At 55.3% G+C, this 15,313-nt stretch overlaps 1 protein-coding gene across 1 annotated transcript in view; it reads right to left on the reverse strand.

Moving 5' to 3' along the window:
- LOC110473441 (complement receptor type 1) overlaps positions 1 to 11,903 on the reverse strand; it is a 29,313-nt gene extending 17,410 nt beyond the window's left edge. Inside the window, exons 1-17 of the mRNA XM_085561032.1 lie at positions 11,623 to 11,903; positions 10,146 to 10,337; positions 9,461 to 9,652; positions 9,173 to 9,269; positions 8,919 to 9,004; positions 8,470 to 8,670; positions 7,150 to 7,209; positions 7,033 to 7,059; positions 6,869 to 6,932; positions 6,610 to 6,720; positions 6,194 to 6,388; positions 5,882 to 5,977; positions 5,526 to 5,621; positions 4,502 to 4,712; positions 2,335 to 2,338; positions 1,332 to 1,508; positions 551 to 829 (exon numbers count right to left, since the gene is read on the reverse strand). Coding sequence (XP_085417158.1) covers positions 551 to 829; positions 1,332 to 1,508; positions 2,335 to 2,338; positions 4,502 to 4,712; positions 5,526 to 5,621; positions 5,882 to 5,977; positions 6,194 to 6,388; positions 6,610 to 6,720; positions 6,869 to 6,932; positions 7,033 to 7,059; positions 7,150 to 7,209; positions 8,470 to 8,670; positions 8,919 to 9,004; positions 9,173 to 9,269; positions 9,461 to 9,652; positions 10,146 to 10,337; positions 11,623 to 11,707 — 2,173 coding nt within the window. The 5' untranslated portion in view covers positions 11,708 to 11,903. The remainder of the gene's footprint in view (positions 1 to 550; positions 830 to 1,331; positions 1,509 to 2,334; positions 2,339 to 4,501; positions 4,713 to 5,525; positions 5,622 to 5,881; positions 5,978 to 6,193; positions 6,389 to 6,609; positions 6,721 to 6,868; positions 6,933 to 7,032; positions 7,060 to 7,149; positions 7,210 to 8,469; positions 8,671 to 8,918; positions 9,005 to 9,172; positions 9,270 to 9,460; positions 9,653 to 10,145; positions 10,338 to 11,622) is intronic.
- Between the last annotated feature and the right edge of the window lie 3,410 nt (positions 11,904 to 15,313).

Here is a 15,313-nt window from a genome sequence, read left to right on the forward strand (position 1 = left end):
AAAGAAAGCGTCCTGTGGCTGTGCTCTGTGCTGGTTTGCGTGCTGCTGGCACAGCTCGGGGAACAGCAGGGTGATCTCTGAATTCTGCTCTGCCTTCCGTTTGCTGGGTCAAGGCTTTAGTTCTCTCAAGGTGCAGCTGCACCTGAAAGAAATTACTGCCAGTAATGAGAGTCCCGACAGGACTGCGGGCACATCACGGGATTTGGGAAGGATCCACACTGACGTGGAAGCAGCGAGCAGTTGTGATTACTTTCCATTCCACAACGGAGGTGAAATTGCCCCACACCTGCCCAGGAGCAGTGTCAGAAATCCCCCGGGATCCAGCTCCTGCCATCCCACGGGGTTCTCTTCTCCCCATCCCTCTCGGAGCCCCAGGCAGGGCACAGCCTCCCCATGTCCCACCCAGCGTGTCCCACGTTTCTCTGCCAGCCAAGCTTGGGAAGCGCAGCCAGGACAGATCCATCCCGGCTCTGCCTTTGCAGTGAATGTGAGAGGAAGCAGGAGGGAGGTTCCCCGCGGCCGGCGCTGCTCCCGGCGCTGGGACACTCACCCTTCTTGCACTGCGGCAGAGGGGGGTCCCACCTGGAGGCAGCCCCGCAGGTGCTGCTGCGGGGGCCCCGCAGGGTGTAGCCCGGGCTGCAGGTGACGCTCACGGTGTCCCTCGTCCGGTAGTAATAGCGGCGAGGGGACACGGTCCCGTACCACACCCGTGGGAACGGGCACAGGGCAGCTGGGCAGGGAGAAGGGAAATGCTGCCCTGCACTGCTGCAGCGTGTCTGTGCAGCCCGGTGCCCACGAGCAGGGGGGGCTGCAGCTGGGGTGGGGGTCCCTGGGGAGCAGGACCCTCCCTGTGCTCCTCAGGGACCCCGCTGCCCCCTCAGCTGCCAAAATCTGCGTGTCCAGGGTTTCACGTCAAACAGCCAGCCTTTCCTGGCCTTTCTGCAGGCTCTGAAGCCCCTCCTAAGGGCCCGACCCCACCCGGGAAAACACGGACAGGGCAGCCCAGGACTGACCCAAAGGCACCCCAGGGATCTGTGCTGTGCCAGGGGGCTGGGGAAGGTGCCCAGCCTGGGCTGGGGGTGCCAGCTGTGGCTCTGATGATGTGCCAGCTGTGGCTCTGATGACCCCAGAGGGTCTCTGCCATCCACAGAGGAGCTCGGGGGCTCTGTGATGCCGAGGGCTCCGTGATCCCTCTGCTCTGGGACCAGGGCAGGGCTCCCGTTTGCCTCCGCAGGGAAGAGCCCGGGGATCAGCGAGGAGAGCCCAGCGATGAGGAGCAGGAGGCTGTGGGAGGAAGGCCCCAGGGGAGCAGAGCTGCTGCTCTGCCTTACCTTGAGCCCCGGGCGCGGTGCTGAGGAGCAGAGCGGAGCTGCCCAGCAGGCAGAGGCTGAGGATGGGCACCATCCCTGGCAGTGGCAGCTCCCGGGGGCACGGGGCAGATATGGGCACCCCAGTTCCCCCCACTGCCCCCGTGGGAGGAAGAGACGCTGCTGGGGGACTTCCCAGGCCTGTGGGACAGGAACCAGAGGATTCCCCAGGATGTGCAGGCACAAGCAGCACCCCGGGGAGGCTGCAGGTGCCCCAGGCTGCTGCTGCTGCTGGTGGTTTTGGCAGGGGAGGGTGTGCAAAGAGGGGTTAAGAAGGGCTGGGTGCAGGCAGAGGTGCTGTAGGTGCAGAGAGCCCCAGGGGACGGTGGTGGCACCTGAGGGACACGGCACAATTCACCTGCCCAGGGATGGGATGGAGTTCCCTCCTCTCGTAAAAAAGGGACCAGCTGGGGACACAAATCCTCCTGACCTGACCTGGGCTCATCCCTCCCCACTGGCAGGAGGAATAAACCCCCAGCCAGGACTTTTGGATGGAGGAGCAGCCCCAGCAGCTCCAGATCCCCAGCTGACATAGGTGACACTTCCTGGGCCTAAAGCAGGCAGCAAGACATGAACTGCTCGAGTCCTTTAATCTCATTTATTGACAGAGATCTTCCAATACTTACAAATCCAACATTCACTCTTCACAATTGCACTTGGTCATTTGTACGCAGATTACAAAGAAGAATGATGTACAGTTGATTACAAAGACAGTAAATAAACTCTCCATAATGGTAAATTTTGGTGACCACACCTGTAAACAATATTTCAGCATTCACAATTCCTTTCATTTGGTAGTGAGGGGGGTAATTCCAATCTGATCCCCAAATCACATGTTAAATAATTTGAAAAGAAATCACTTTGGGCTATGCAGTAGGATTAAATGTGCTAGGATTAAAAGAGCAAAACCAAACACAACCCAGAGCTGCGAGGTTTTAGGTTTTATTTTGTCCATTTAGTCACTCACACGGCTTATGTGAGAGAGAAATAAAAATAGCCAGCAATGTGCGAGTGCTTGTTCTGCAAGGCTGAAAAAACAGGATCTGCAGTGCCCCTGTGGCAGCTGAGCGGGACAGTGCTCTGCTGGGAAGGGAGAACTTGGGGGTCTGTCTGGAACAGGGCTGATGTGTGCATGGAAATGGTTATTTGTGGGTTTCCTTCTTATCAGAGGCGTGTTCCTGCTAGCAGGGGAGAATGGAGAAACCAAAGGTCTGTCGTAGACATATTTTGGATGGTTCCTGTTCCCAGCGTGAATCTTGAGAAGCTCCCAGATGAGTGATTTACCTCTGCAGCAGACAAAACCCCAAACCTCAGCATTTTGCTTTACCAGCAGCTGAAACTCTGAATGCCTCAGGTTTAGGCAATCAAAATTCCACCACAGTGGTGTTTCCCTTCTAAACAAGAAATCTTCCAGTGTTAACTCCATTTTATGACACCTCTTCAGCTTGCCCAGTGATCTTTAGCCAGCTGAGTTACAGCCAGGCAAGGACAGCAATGCCTCAGTGGCCTTTCCATCAGCCAGAGAAATCCAGGGCATTTTGCCACATGGTCCCTCCCTCGCCTCTCTCCACACTCACACACATCCTCAGCACAGCCACGAGTGGGTCAGGGCAGGCAGGATGAAAACAAAGTGCCCAAAAGCTGTGGGGCTGTGTCCTGCTCCCCACAGAGGATTTGGCTCCGTGTCCATCTGCACCTACCTGGGATGAGAGCAAGAGCTGTCCCCAGCCCTGCCACGGGCAGGGCAAGAGCCCCAAATCCTGCAGGACAAGGTCAGGGGCTGCACTCCGTGGTCCTGGGGGTCTCTCCCAGCCCTGAGCACGGGGTGGTTTCCAGTGCTGTCAGTTCTCAGAGGTAACTCACACATCCCCCTGGGATCAAAGCTCGCTCTCAGGAGGACATTCCCTGCTCATCCTCTCAGCAGGGGCTGCATTTCCCACCTCAGGACCCTTCAGAGCCCCCTGAACCCAACCCCAACCAGGCTCAGGGTTCCCTCAGTGGTGCTGAAGAACCCAAAACACGGGGGACCCCAAGCACAGGAATTTCTCCAGCTTCCTCTCTGGCAGCAGGAAAGTCTTTGGCATCTCCGTGGCTTCACTCAGGGAGAGCTGCCCTGAGTTCTGAGCAGCATTCCAGAAGTTCTGAGCAGAATTCCAGAAGTTCTGAGCAGAATTCCAGGTGGCTCCCAAACCACTCCAGTCCCACACAGCAGTGCCAGGGTTTTTTTCCTGGCAGTCACTGCTTCAAGGCCACTTTCTCAGGAGGGAAAAGCAGAGCACTGCCCCATCTCCCTCATCACAATTCCCAGGAAAGCTCAGGCACTGGACACCAGTGCAACAGCAGCAATTAAATGAGCAGAAGCAGTTAATGAACTTGATTACATGTGGTAAAGAATGAGAGTGCAAAATCATTTAAGCCACTCTATGTGCAAGCAGATGACCATGTCAAACCATGTTTATCTGTTTTTTCACATGAATTTGCCTCTGTCAATGGTGACTCTGTTAAGGAAGACTTGATTAGTATGAAATAATATGAAATAATAATATGAAATAATAATATTAAATAATAATAGTAAATAATAATATTAAATAAAAGATGAAATAATAATATGAAATAAACCCCAGACCAATATTCTTTATTTTATATTCCTTTTATTTACAAAACAGTTTTATTATAAATACTGTAAATTTTGTACTTTTGTCTGCACGCTAGGAAAATAACCTCGTTAAAAAGAAGTCATTTAAGAAATACAAATAAATCTTGTAAGATTGTGCAAAGAGGAAATTCTTTTCCTTGAGCAAAGAAACATTTAGTGACGTTTTAAAGTCTCGCTTTAAGAGCTGCAAAAATACTTTGTTCATACAAAAATAAACAAAAAAAAGTGGTCATTAAACCAACACAGAGGTGGGTTTGACGAATGTTTGTTTTTTCTGCCTCCTTGCCAGCTCAGGTGAAGTCGCTTTATTGCACTCAGAGCTGAATCCCTGCCGGGCTCCCCTTCCCTCCTCAGCTCCCGGATTTTTCCTGCACCGGGAATCCAGCGGGAATCAGGGGGAGCCCCTGGGCCGGGGGATGGATTGAGGAGCCCCCTGCCCCTGCCCAGGGACCCCGGGTGTTTGGGGGGCAGCTCCTACCGTGGGTGCCAGGCGCTGGGGCTGGCACAGGTGAGCGTGGCTGGGCACCGAGCACACGGGGCACAGGTGGCAGCCGGGGCTGTGCAGAGGGACCAGGTGGGCCGGGGTGCCCTCCCCGGCCAGGGGACACACGGGGCTGCTGGCCGTGTCCCCCTGGACAAGGAACAGGAGCTGCCTGTCCGTGCAGGGCGGGCAGACGGGGCCCTGGGGGCTGTGGGGACAGAGGTGAGGCTGAGTCCCTGTGACAGGACCTGTCACCCTCCAAACCACCCTGCACAGGCTCCAGCACCCACAGAAGCTGCTTTCCGTCACCATTTCCCTTTGTGAGCTCCAACAGGATGCAGAGCTGGACCAGCTCCCCCACGACTGGGGCTCACAGCCAGCGGGACAGGCACTCACAGGAATAAATGGAAAAACCCCGAAGCAAATGCAGCAACAAGGAGTTCACACTTCCCAAAGCCAAAGCAAGCAGATGCACATGTCAAACCATGTTTATCTGGTTTTTCATACGAATTTGCCTCTGTCAATGGTGACTCTGTTAAGGAGTCAAGCTGAGAATGCACCAGATTCACAGAAGATAAATAAATAAACTGAGCAAACAGCTTTACCTTACCACTGCTCTGGCCCCAAACCTTACCTTGCCACAAGCAAATGAACCACACCCACAGGTGGGAAAAGCACTGGGCAGTGGGTGCGAAGAGGTTCTGTAGGGTCTCACCTGGGCTCTTTGCTGCTCAGCCAAAACCAGAGCTCCAAAGAGCACGAGGTGAGCACAGCTGAGGAGCACAGGCTGCTCCAGAGACACCCAGGGAAACCTCACAAGCATCATCTGAATAAAGCCCACCCAGTTCCACATCTCTGCTTCAGCAGGCACCACACTTCCACCCTGGCACAGGGGGAGTAGCCAACATCCACACGCTGCACCTACTTTTATTCTAAGCTGGGCAGCGACCTCTCAGCTTGGAGGGCACTGGGCACACGCTGCAGTGCTGACAGGAGCTGGACAGGAGCTGCCTGCACTCACCCCTCATCCTGCCACTCCCCCGGTGTCACAGCACTGCTGCCACCCTGGCCAGTGTGGGCACGGAGCCAGCTCTCACAGATGGGGCAGACGTGGTCACTGTGGAGAAGAACGTTGAGGATGTGCACTGAGAGTGTGGCTGTGCCTTCCAGGCCGTGGTTCTGGGGCTGGGAACAAGCTGGGACAGTGGGAGGTGTCCCTGCCCATGGCAGGGGGTGGGATGGGGTGAGCTTTAAGGTCCCTTCCAACCCAAACCATTCTGGGGTTCTCTGATAAGCACAGTTCTACTCCATTCTGAAATTTGCTGATTTTGTCCATGCCCGCTGTGGCACCTGGGTATTTTTAGGTGGAAGGCTGACCTTTTGTGGTCCATGGGCTGCTCTGCCTCACTCCACCACGGAGCAACTTCTGCTGTGCCATCTGCCCTCAGCACATCCACAGCTTTGGCAGGAGAGCTGAACACAGAGAGTGAGAGAGAGAAAGAACACAGCCTGGGTGTGTGGCCTTCCAAAAACACCGACTGCCCAACAGTTCCCTAACATCAAATCCTTGCTCCTGCTAAAACAGGAACCACACAAATTCCAGCTGCAAAACTCACTTTATCCACATAAAAATGCTTCCTCCCCCTTTGCCCTTGTTTTCCTCCCCTCAGCAGGGCAGCAGGACCGTACCTGGTGCCCGCCGCGCTCTGGCTGTCCCCGTCACCGACGCTGGGCACCGAGTAGGTGCGGGGTTTTTGGGGCTGGGAGCTCAGCCAGTGCTGGCAGGTGGCACAGCCGTGGTGGCGTGGGGGCTCTGAGAGAGGGGCCAGGTCACCGTGGAGCTGCTCCTCACAGCTGGGACACGCGTGGCAGTTCCCTGTGTGGCTGTGGGTGAGAGAGACGGGGCAAATCCGCCCAGATTGCAGCCAGCAAACCCCAAACCCTCCTGTGCAGCACCCTTTGGGCAGCAGGGTGCTCATCGTGGCATTTCAAAGTCAAAAAGTGCTCAAAGATCTTTGGCACAGGTGAGCTCAGCAGCAGTGAGACCCCTGGCTATAGTCAGAAGTCTGGCACAAGTTTTTGGGCAGGTGAACAAGCAAACCTACCAAAAATAGGAATTCCAGGGCTTGGGCTGCTTCTTGTCATCTGTAACCTCTGGGTGCATGGCTGCATCCCTTCCCTTCTTCTCCTGCTTTTGTAAATTCACATTATAAGAGCTGGAGAGACAGAAAAGGGGAAATTTGTAGAATAAAAAGAAACTTCACAACACGGAAAAATCATGCTAACCATGCAAATATACTGAAGGCATAAGGTTTGAAAGGAAAAATGCCCAGGGAAAGTTATGATTTTCAAGGGGCAGCTTACTGCTTTTCACTCTCTTTCCGTCTCATGATGATACCAGCTACAAATCCAAGGGCTATTGGGGGAGCTAACAAAGAAGGGAGAGTGAAATCAACCATTGACTCCAGGTATTTAACAGCAAACAGCTTTGGGGTAGGAAAATACATTTTAAATTTTAAGCTTCTTACCAATGCAACTCGGAATGAGGATGCTTGCTGGGGAGGAAAATAATGAAAAGGATGTTAAAAATACGAAGGCCAAAATGTGGTGCAATTAACAGGACTTCTAAGAAATGGAGTTCTTACCCAGCCAGTAAGGATTGTCTTCTGAGGGCTTGGTTTGGTTTGCCTCTGCTGTGGTTTTAACTAGGGAGAGACAAAGGAAAACCACTCAAAATATGATTTTATATGGTGTTCAACTTGCACATAATATATAAAATAATTCAGAGAGGAGTAGACATCACACAGGCAGGTGACTTGTGCATCTCAGGCTGTGGCAGGGACCTGTTGTGCCACTCCAGGCCTTAAGGACAGAGGGGATTCTGCTGTTCCACTTGGCTTTGTTGCCTGGGTGTTGCTGGACACGAGACATAAATAAACCCTTTCTCAGTTCCCTCCAGCAGCTTTGCAGTCACTGATAATTTCACACATTTTTCATTACAGTTCTGCCCGTTCCTCTTGAAAATGTAAAACCGTGTCTGGTTGTGCTGCTGGTGCTCCTCAGCAGAGCCTGGCACCTTGTGCTGCTGCCCTGGAAACCAACCCTGCAGAACGCCCGTGCAGACAGGATGGGGCCAGGAGAGATACCAGCCCAGCAGGGGATGGTGCTGGGGAAGGGGATGGTGGAGCAGGGGATGGTGGAGCAGGAGATGGTGAGAGGGGATGGTGGAGCAGGGGATGGTGAGAGGGGATGGTGGAGCAGGGGATGGTGGAGCAGGGGATGGTGAGAGGGGATAGTGGAGCAGGGGATGGTGGAGCAGGGGATGGTGAGAGGGGATGGTGAGAGGGGATGGTGAGAGGGGATGGTGAGAGGGGATGGTGAGAGGGGATAGTGGAGCAGGGGATGGTGGAGCAGGGGATGGTGAGAGGGGATGGTGAGAGGGCATGGTGAGAGGGGATGGTGGAGCAGGGGATGGTGAGAGGGGATGGTGAGAGGGGATGGTGAGAGGGGATGGTGAGAGGGGATAGTGGAGCAGGGGATGGTGGAGCAGGGGATGGTGAGAGGGGATGGTGGAGCAGGGGATGGTGAGAGGGGATGGTGGAGCAGGGGATGGTGAGAGGGGATGGTGAGAGGGGATGGTGGAGCAGGGGATGGTGAGAGGGGATGGTGAGAGGGCATGGTGAGAGGGGATGGTGGAGCAGGGGATGGTGAGAGGGGATGGTGAGAGGGGATGGTGAGAGGGGATGGTGAGAGGGGATAGTGGAGCAGGGGATGGTGGAGCAGGGGATGGTGAGAGGGGATGGTGGAGCAGGGGATGGTGAGAGGGGATGGTGGAGCAGGGGATGGTGAGAGGGGATGGTGAGAGGGGATGGTGGAGCAGGGGATGGTGGAGCAGGGGATGGTGAGAGGGGATGGTGAGAGGGGATGGTGGAGCAGGGGATGGTGGAGCAGGGGATGGTGCTCACCCCGGCAGGCGGGCGGGGCCCCGCTCCAGGTGCCGCTGTCGCCGCTGTCGCCGCCCGCGGTGCAGCGCAGCGTGTCCTGCCCCACCAGCTCCAGCCCCGGCTCGCACCTGTAGGTTGTGACGGAGCCCAGCACAAAATCCTCCGAGCTGTTCCCGCTGTGCTGCCCGTGGGGGATGGCTGGAGGAGGGGGACAGGAAATAACTGCGGGAGAAAGAGGAAAGAACTCAGGGGGTGAGCCCTGGGAAGCTCTTCGCAGCAGGCACTGCTTCTGTCAGGCTTTCACAGGCAGCAGGAACCTGTGATGCTCCTGGGGACTCCCTGCTGGTGACAGCAGCTGTCCCCTTGCAGAGATGCTGACCTGACTTCACTTAGTGAAGTAAACCAAAAATTTGGAATTTTTAAGTTGGAATATTTGGTTTTTCTAGCCAAGCACTGGACAACTTACTCACCCTGACAAACTGGAAGAGGACTCCAGACAGCTTTGTCTCCTTCTAGGAGACACATGATGGAAGGTGATGCTCCCTTTAATCTGTACCTGTGGGGGCAAAAGGCACATCCCAAAATCAGCTGTTGCCACCAACCGAGGATGTGTCACCACAGAGGTGCTGAGGACTCCGCGTGGGCAGAGCCCCACGTCCCAGCTCACACCCCAGTGACTCTGGCCAGGCAACTGGGAGGCAGTGGGCAGGGGCTTCACACTCACCCCCGGTCACAAACCACACTGGCTGTTGCACCCAGCTGATGATCTTCTAGGATAACTTGGCCATGTTCTGGACTGGCTGGAACGCCACAAGATTTAACTATAAAAGAATGAGATTATCCTTAGGACACTATTGAAGCTGGGAAAAACCCCACAGGCTTAGTTTCTATGGCAATATGGCAATTAATGGTATTTCAAGCTAAATGTCATTAGAGAAGAGCGATTTTAAAGTACAGGTGTGGCACTTGGAACACCGCGTTGGAGAGAATGAAATAACATGGAGACACTCACTCTGACACAGTTTAGGGACTTCTGTCCACGTTAAGTTGTCCAGGCAGGTGCTGGTGGGGGGCTGGGCCGTGGTGTTTTCATAACCTTGGAGACAAATGTACCTCACCGTGGTGTTAACGGCGTAAAAATTCTGCATTTTATCTTCTGGTGATATCGCAGCAAATGACACAGATCTGGGTCTGGGACAGCTGCCTGGCCACCACAGAGACACCCAAAATGGATGGTTACAGAGAGAACATAACAATGGTTTGCTTTCAGCTGCAAACATAAATCCGAGTGGGCAGGAGCCTCACTGAGCACGCGGATACCCCGGGCAGTGCCCTTCTCCTCCCTGGCCACTTCCACCAGGGAATTGTCTGAGGTGGGAAAGTGCAGCCAGTTCTCACTGGAGAAGCTTCCAAATCCCCAAAACCAAACCTCCCTGCCTGGTTAACCCTTTGGTCACCCAGCGCTCTGCCCCTGCACTCCTTCCCCTTTTCCATGCTCTTCCCAAGCTGTTCCTGTTTTCATTGACGCACAAGTGCCACAAGGGCCTCGGTGGAGCGCAGGAAAAAGGGGCAGCAAGCGAAGTGGCCAAACCACTTCATCCTGTGTGACGAGGAGGCCCCTGAGGCGGCGATTGCCAAAGCTGTGGGTGTTTCCACAGGCAGCCCGCACCCTCCTTGTGTCAGGACGGGAAACTCACGGCCGCAGAACTCCGGCAGGCTGGACCAGAGCGAGTTCGACAGGCACCGGATGGTGTCAGGGAGAAGAGGGAGCTTGGTGTAACCCGGGAGGCAGCTGAAGGTCACTGTGGAGCCCACACTGAAGCTCTGCTGCTGTTTGGTGTCCCCTCGGGGCTCGGCGTGGCTGATATTTGGCAGCGGCCCGCAGTCCCCTGTGGGAAAATAAACGGGGATTTAGCGGGGCTCCTGCTGCTGCTTTTGTACCCTGGGCAGGGCACACACGGAGCCGGTGGGAAAGGGCGGCACAGGGAGCACAGACAGGGGCAGGGATATGGGGCACACATGGGGATTTGGGGCACACGGAGCACACTCAGAGCACACTCAGAGCACACACACAGAGCACACACTCAGAGCACACACACAGAGCACACTCAGCGACAAAAGGAGCACACAGAGCACACAGGGAGCACTCAAGGAGCACAAACACACATGGAGCACATGCACATGGATAACACACACTGCCATGGATAACCCACGCTCTCATAGATAACCCACACTCCCATGGATAATCCGTATTCCCATGGATAACTCACATTCCCATGATAGCACACGGCTCACACACTCCCATTAATAACCCACACTGCCATGGATAAGCCATGCTCCCATGGATAACACACGGATCCCACACTCCCATGAATAATCCACAGTGCCATGGATAACCCACATTCCCACGGATAACCCACATTCCAATGGATAACACACAGATCACACACTGCCATGGATAATCCACACTGCCATGGATAACCCATGCTCCCACAGATAACCCACGGTCCCACGGATAGCACACGGATCACACAGATTCCCACGGATAACCCACACTCCCAGGGATAACCCACGCTCACACGGATAACCCACACTCCCATGGATAACCTACGCTCACACGGATAACCCACACTCCCATGGATAACCCACGCTCCTATGGATAACCCACACTCCCATGGGTAACCCACACTCACACAGATAACCCACGCTCCCATGGATAACCCACGCTTCCACGGATAACCCACGCTCCTATGGATAACCCACGCTCCCAGGGATAACCCACACTCCCATGGATAGCACATGGATCCCATGCTCCCATGGATAACCCACGCTCCTGTGGATAACCCACACTCCCAGGGATAACCCACACTCCCATGGATAGCACATGGATCCCATGCTCCCGTGGATAACCCACGCTCCCAGGGATAACCCACACTCCCATGGATAGCACATGGATCCCATGCTCCCACGGATAACCCACGCTCCCGTGGATAACCCACGCTCCTGTGGATAGCACACGGATCCCATGCTCCCGTGGATAACCCACGCTCCCGTGGATAACCCACGCTCCCGTGGATAGCACACGGATCCCACACTCGCGCACCCCACCCGCGGCACGCACGGAGCGCCCAGCCCGGGGCTCCCCGCAGCCCCCACCCCTCCGCAGGGGCTCACCCCACGCCGCGGGCAGCAGCAGGAGCAGCGGCAGGAGCAGCGGCAGCAGCAGCGGCAGCAGCGAGCGGCGGCGGCCGGAGCCCATCGCGGCTGCCCCGGGACTGCGCGGGCAGCGCGGCCACTCCCGCGGGGCCGCTCCGAGCTCCGCGGGGCCCCCGCCCGCCGCTCCCGGCCAGCCCGGCTCAGCGGAGCTCAGCCCGGCTCCGGGAAGGCTCTGACGAAAGCCGTGAGCCCGGCGGGGAGCGGGGCTGGGTGTGGGACGCGCGGTGCCAGCCACGCCTGGCATCCCCTGGAGCGGCTGGCCGGGAACCGCTGCCTCAGCCTCTCCTTCCCTGCCTCCCCCGGCACCTTCCAGGAAAGACTCCCCTCCCTCCAAAGCTGCCAAGTCACAAAGGAAAAGAAAATACCCAAACCAAAGAGGGCAGGAAGGGCAATGTGTCCGAGGGCAGCCGGCAGCAGCCGACCTGCACCTTCCTGTTTCCCCTTGTTATCCAGGAAACAGCGATGTTTCCACTGAGCAGCACACTTTTACTTTAGTATTTTTTTTTTTTATCTCCACTTTATTTTCCTTTCCAATTTCCACTTTATTTTCCTTTCCAATTTAAGCTCCAATCAGACGTAACAAAGGCATTTGCAATGAGACGCAGAGGTGTTTTCCTAAGGAAGGAATCCAGCACCTTGGATAACATATTCCTTGTAAATGCTTCCTTGTAAACACGACGACAAATCCCACGGAGATGCCTCGGCTGCATTTTTACAGCTCACCGGCCTGAGTGGGGATGGTGGCTGCATAAGGCAAAAGGAATCTGTTAACAGGCAGAAAAAACAAACCACCTTTAAATTCTGGGGAATTCTGCATTAGCTTAGGGCAGTGACCTTGGCACGGGGCAGGAAGATGCTGAAAAGTATTTGGCAAAGATGCGCGATGCTGAGCCCCCGCAGGGAGTGGCTGCGCTCACAGAACCACGAGCTGCAGCTTCAGCTCGGTGAAACGCCCTTGCTCACAGGCTGAACCTTTGAGCCGGGCTGTTTCTGCTTGAGGAGGGAACAGGAGAGGTCTGTGCCCCCTGCCCGGGCACCGGGCTCAGCCCTGCCCCTCTGCACCCGCATCTGCTGCCCCGTTTGCCGCAGGAGCTGGAGGAGCCGCGGCTCCTCCCGGGCGGCAGCTGAGCCCGCGATAGCAGCTCCGGGCCTGCCTGGCCACCGAGGGCCACCGGCTTTATCTGCCCGGCCACCTGCCACCCTCCCGCAGCGCAGGAATCGGCCCCAGGGAGGGGGCCGGCAAAACCTGCCAGCAAAAACTGCGCTGGAGCTTTCGGCATTTCCACAGGAACTCAGCCTCAGCTCCCAAAACCTCCTGGGACCGAGCCGTGGGTCTGCCTGGGCTGAGCCTGAACTCCCAAAACCTCCTGGGACCGAGCCCTAGGTCTGCCTGGGCTGAGCCTGAACTCCCAAAACCTCCTGGGACCGAGCCCTGGGTCTGCCTGGGCTGAGCCTGAACTCACAAAACCTCCTGGGATGGAGCCCTGGGTCTGCCTGGGCTGAGCCTGAACTCACAAAACCTCCTGGGATGGAGCCCTGGGTCTGCCTGGGCTGAGCCTGAACTCCCAAAACCTCCTGGGACCGAGCCCTAGGTCTGTCTGGGCTGAGCCTGAACTCCCAAAACCTCCTGGGACCGAGCCATGGGTCTGCCTGGGCTGAGCCTCAGCTCCCAAAACCTCCTGGGATGGAGCCCTGGGTCTGCCTGGGCTGAGCCTGAACTCCCAAAACCTCCTGGGACCGAGCCCTAGGTCTGCCTGGGCTGAGCCTGAACTCCCAAAACCTCCTGGGACCGAGCCCTGGGTCTGCCTGGGCTGAGCCTCAGCTCCCAAAACCTCCTGGGATGGAGCCCTGGGTCTGCCTGGGCTGAGCCTGAACTCCCAAAACCTCCTGGGATGGAGCCATGGGTCTGCCTGGGCTGAGCCTCAGCTCCCAAAACCTCCTGGGACCGAGCCGTGGGTCTGCCTGGGCTGAGCCTGAACTCCCAAAACCTCCTGGGACCGAGCCCTGGGTCTGCCTGGGCTGAGCCTCAGCTCCCAAAACCTCCTGGGATGGAGCCCTGGGTCTGCCTGGGATGAGCCTCAGCTCAGGGGCTGCAGGGCTCAGTCTCGGGGTGGCTGAACAGGATTAGGGGAGGTTTAACTTCAGCTGCCTTTCCAGACCACTTCCCACACATTCCTGCTTTCCTCCGTTACTACTTTTTAAAAATATGTAGCCAAGTTTAAATTGCTGTGGATGGCATTTAGAAAATAAATGTTCAGTGATAAAGAACTGACAGAACACTGAATCTGAGCTCTGCCAGGATATACCTTAAACCTTCTTGAAAAAGAGAATAAAATGTGATGAGAAAACAGCAGGAGAGTTGAATTCACAGAGTGCCCTTTATAAACAATTACCATTTATTACTAAATAGAAATAAAAGCCCAGAAAGTCTTTGGGAGTTTTAGGTGTTTACAGGATAAAATTGGGGTAGGCAGCCGAAAGAGCACACATGACTTTTCCAGTCCCTCTGTGGCAGGGTGACAACGCTGGGGAGGATATTTAGGAGTTGTGTTTCTGGGTCTGTGCGTGGTTGACGTGCTCACTGAGCTGCCTCCCTCCCTCTGGAAAGCAGAAGTGGCTCCTTGGCGTTACGAGATCAGAGCTGCCCGGCCCACACTGGCTTTATCTTCCTGTGGTAGAAATAAAAACTGCAAGGAACTCCGGGCTGATACAAGAAGAAGCTTTTGCTAAAGAAAAGGCTTAAACCACTCAAGATATAAAGATTAAACAGTGTAATATCCCAAGTACCGTGGTTTCCTAAAAGAAATGAGCTAAACTCGGCAGGACAGGGAAGTCCTTGCTTTGCTTTTCCCTGCTGGCAGCTGGACCCACAGCTGGATCCCGCAGCCAGGAATTGCAGGGAAGTTAAGGGAGCAGCTCAGCCCCGCGGGGAGGCTGGGGCTGTGTTTAGGGTTTGTTGTGGTGTTGCCAGCGAGGAGAAAACCTGGAAACACAGCGTCAGGCTGGGCGGGACAGCCGGGGAATCCTGCAGCAGCTCCGGCGCTTTCTGGGACAGCACAGCCTCCCAAACCCTGGTGGGATCGGCAGGAATCACAGCTGGCTCGGGATGCTGGGAGGCAATCCCTGAGAGGAAAGCTCAAACGGGAGGAGCAAATGTGGAAATCAGCTAATGCTTTTAGGAAAAATTTTCCATCGATTTCCTGGAATGTTAAAACATCATCTTTAAAAGATTGCATCTTATAGGTGGGACAGACCTGATTTAGCTCATCCTTTACCTTAAAGCAAGGTGAAAGAGTCCTAATAAGTGTGACCACTTCTGGAACAGATCAGGAATGGTAAAAGATTTTCTGGTTTTGACCCAAAAGACAAAACTCAGGGATGGGAAAACTCAGTTTAACCCTGACACCAGAGAAACACTTTTCACCATCCCCTAATTGGATTTTGAGACCCTCTGGTGGGTGTTGTGTCTTCCTCACTTACAGTGACACAACTGCAGCTCCCAGCACTTCCCACAAAGCCACCACTCACCCTTTTCATGGATGAAATGAAATTATCCTCTGCAGCGGGTGGGGAATTTGGAGGGCCAGAACTTCCACCACGTCCAGCTCCTCCTGGCTGTGCATGAGCTCCCTGTGGGGAGCAAGGTTGG

This window comes from Lonchura striata, chromosome 26 (assembly GCF_050655825.1).
Source record: "Lonchura striata isolate lonStrDom1 chromosome 26, ASM5065582v1, whole genome shotgun sequence".
Taxonomy (NCBI): Eukaryota; Metazoa; Chordata; class Aves; order Passeriformes; family Estrildidae; genus Lonchura; species Lonchura striata.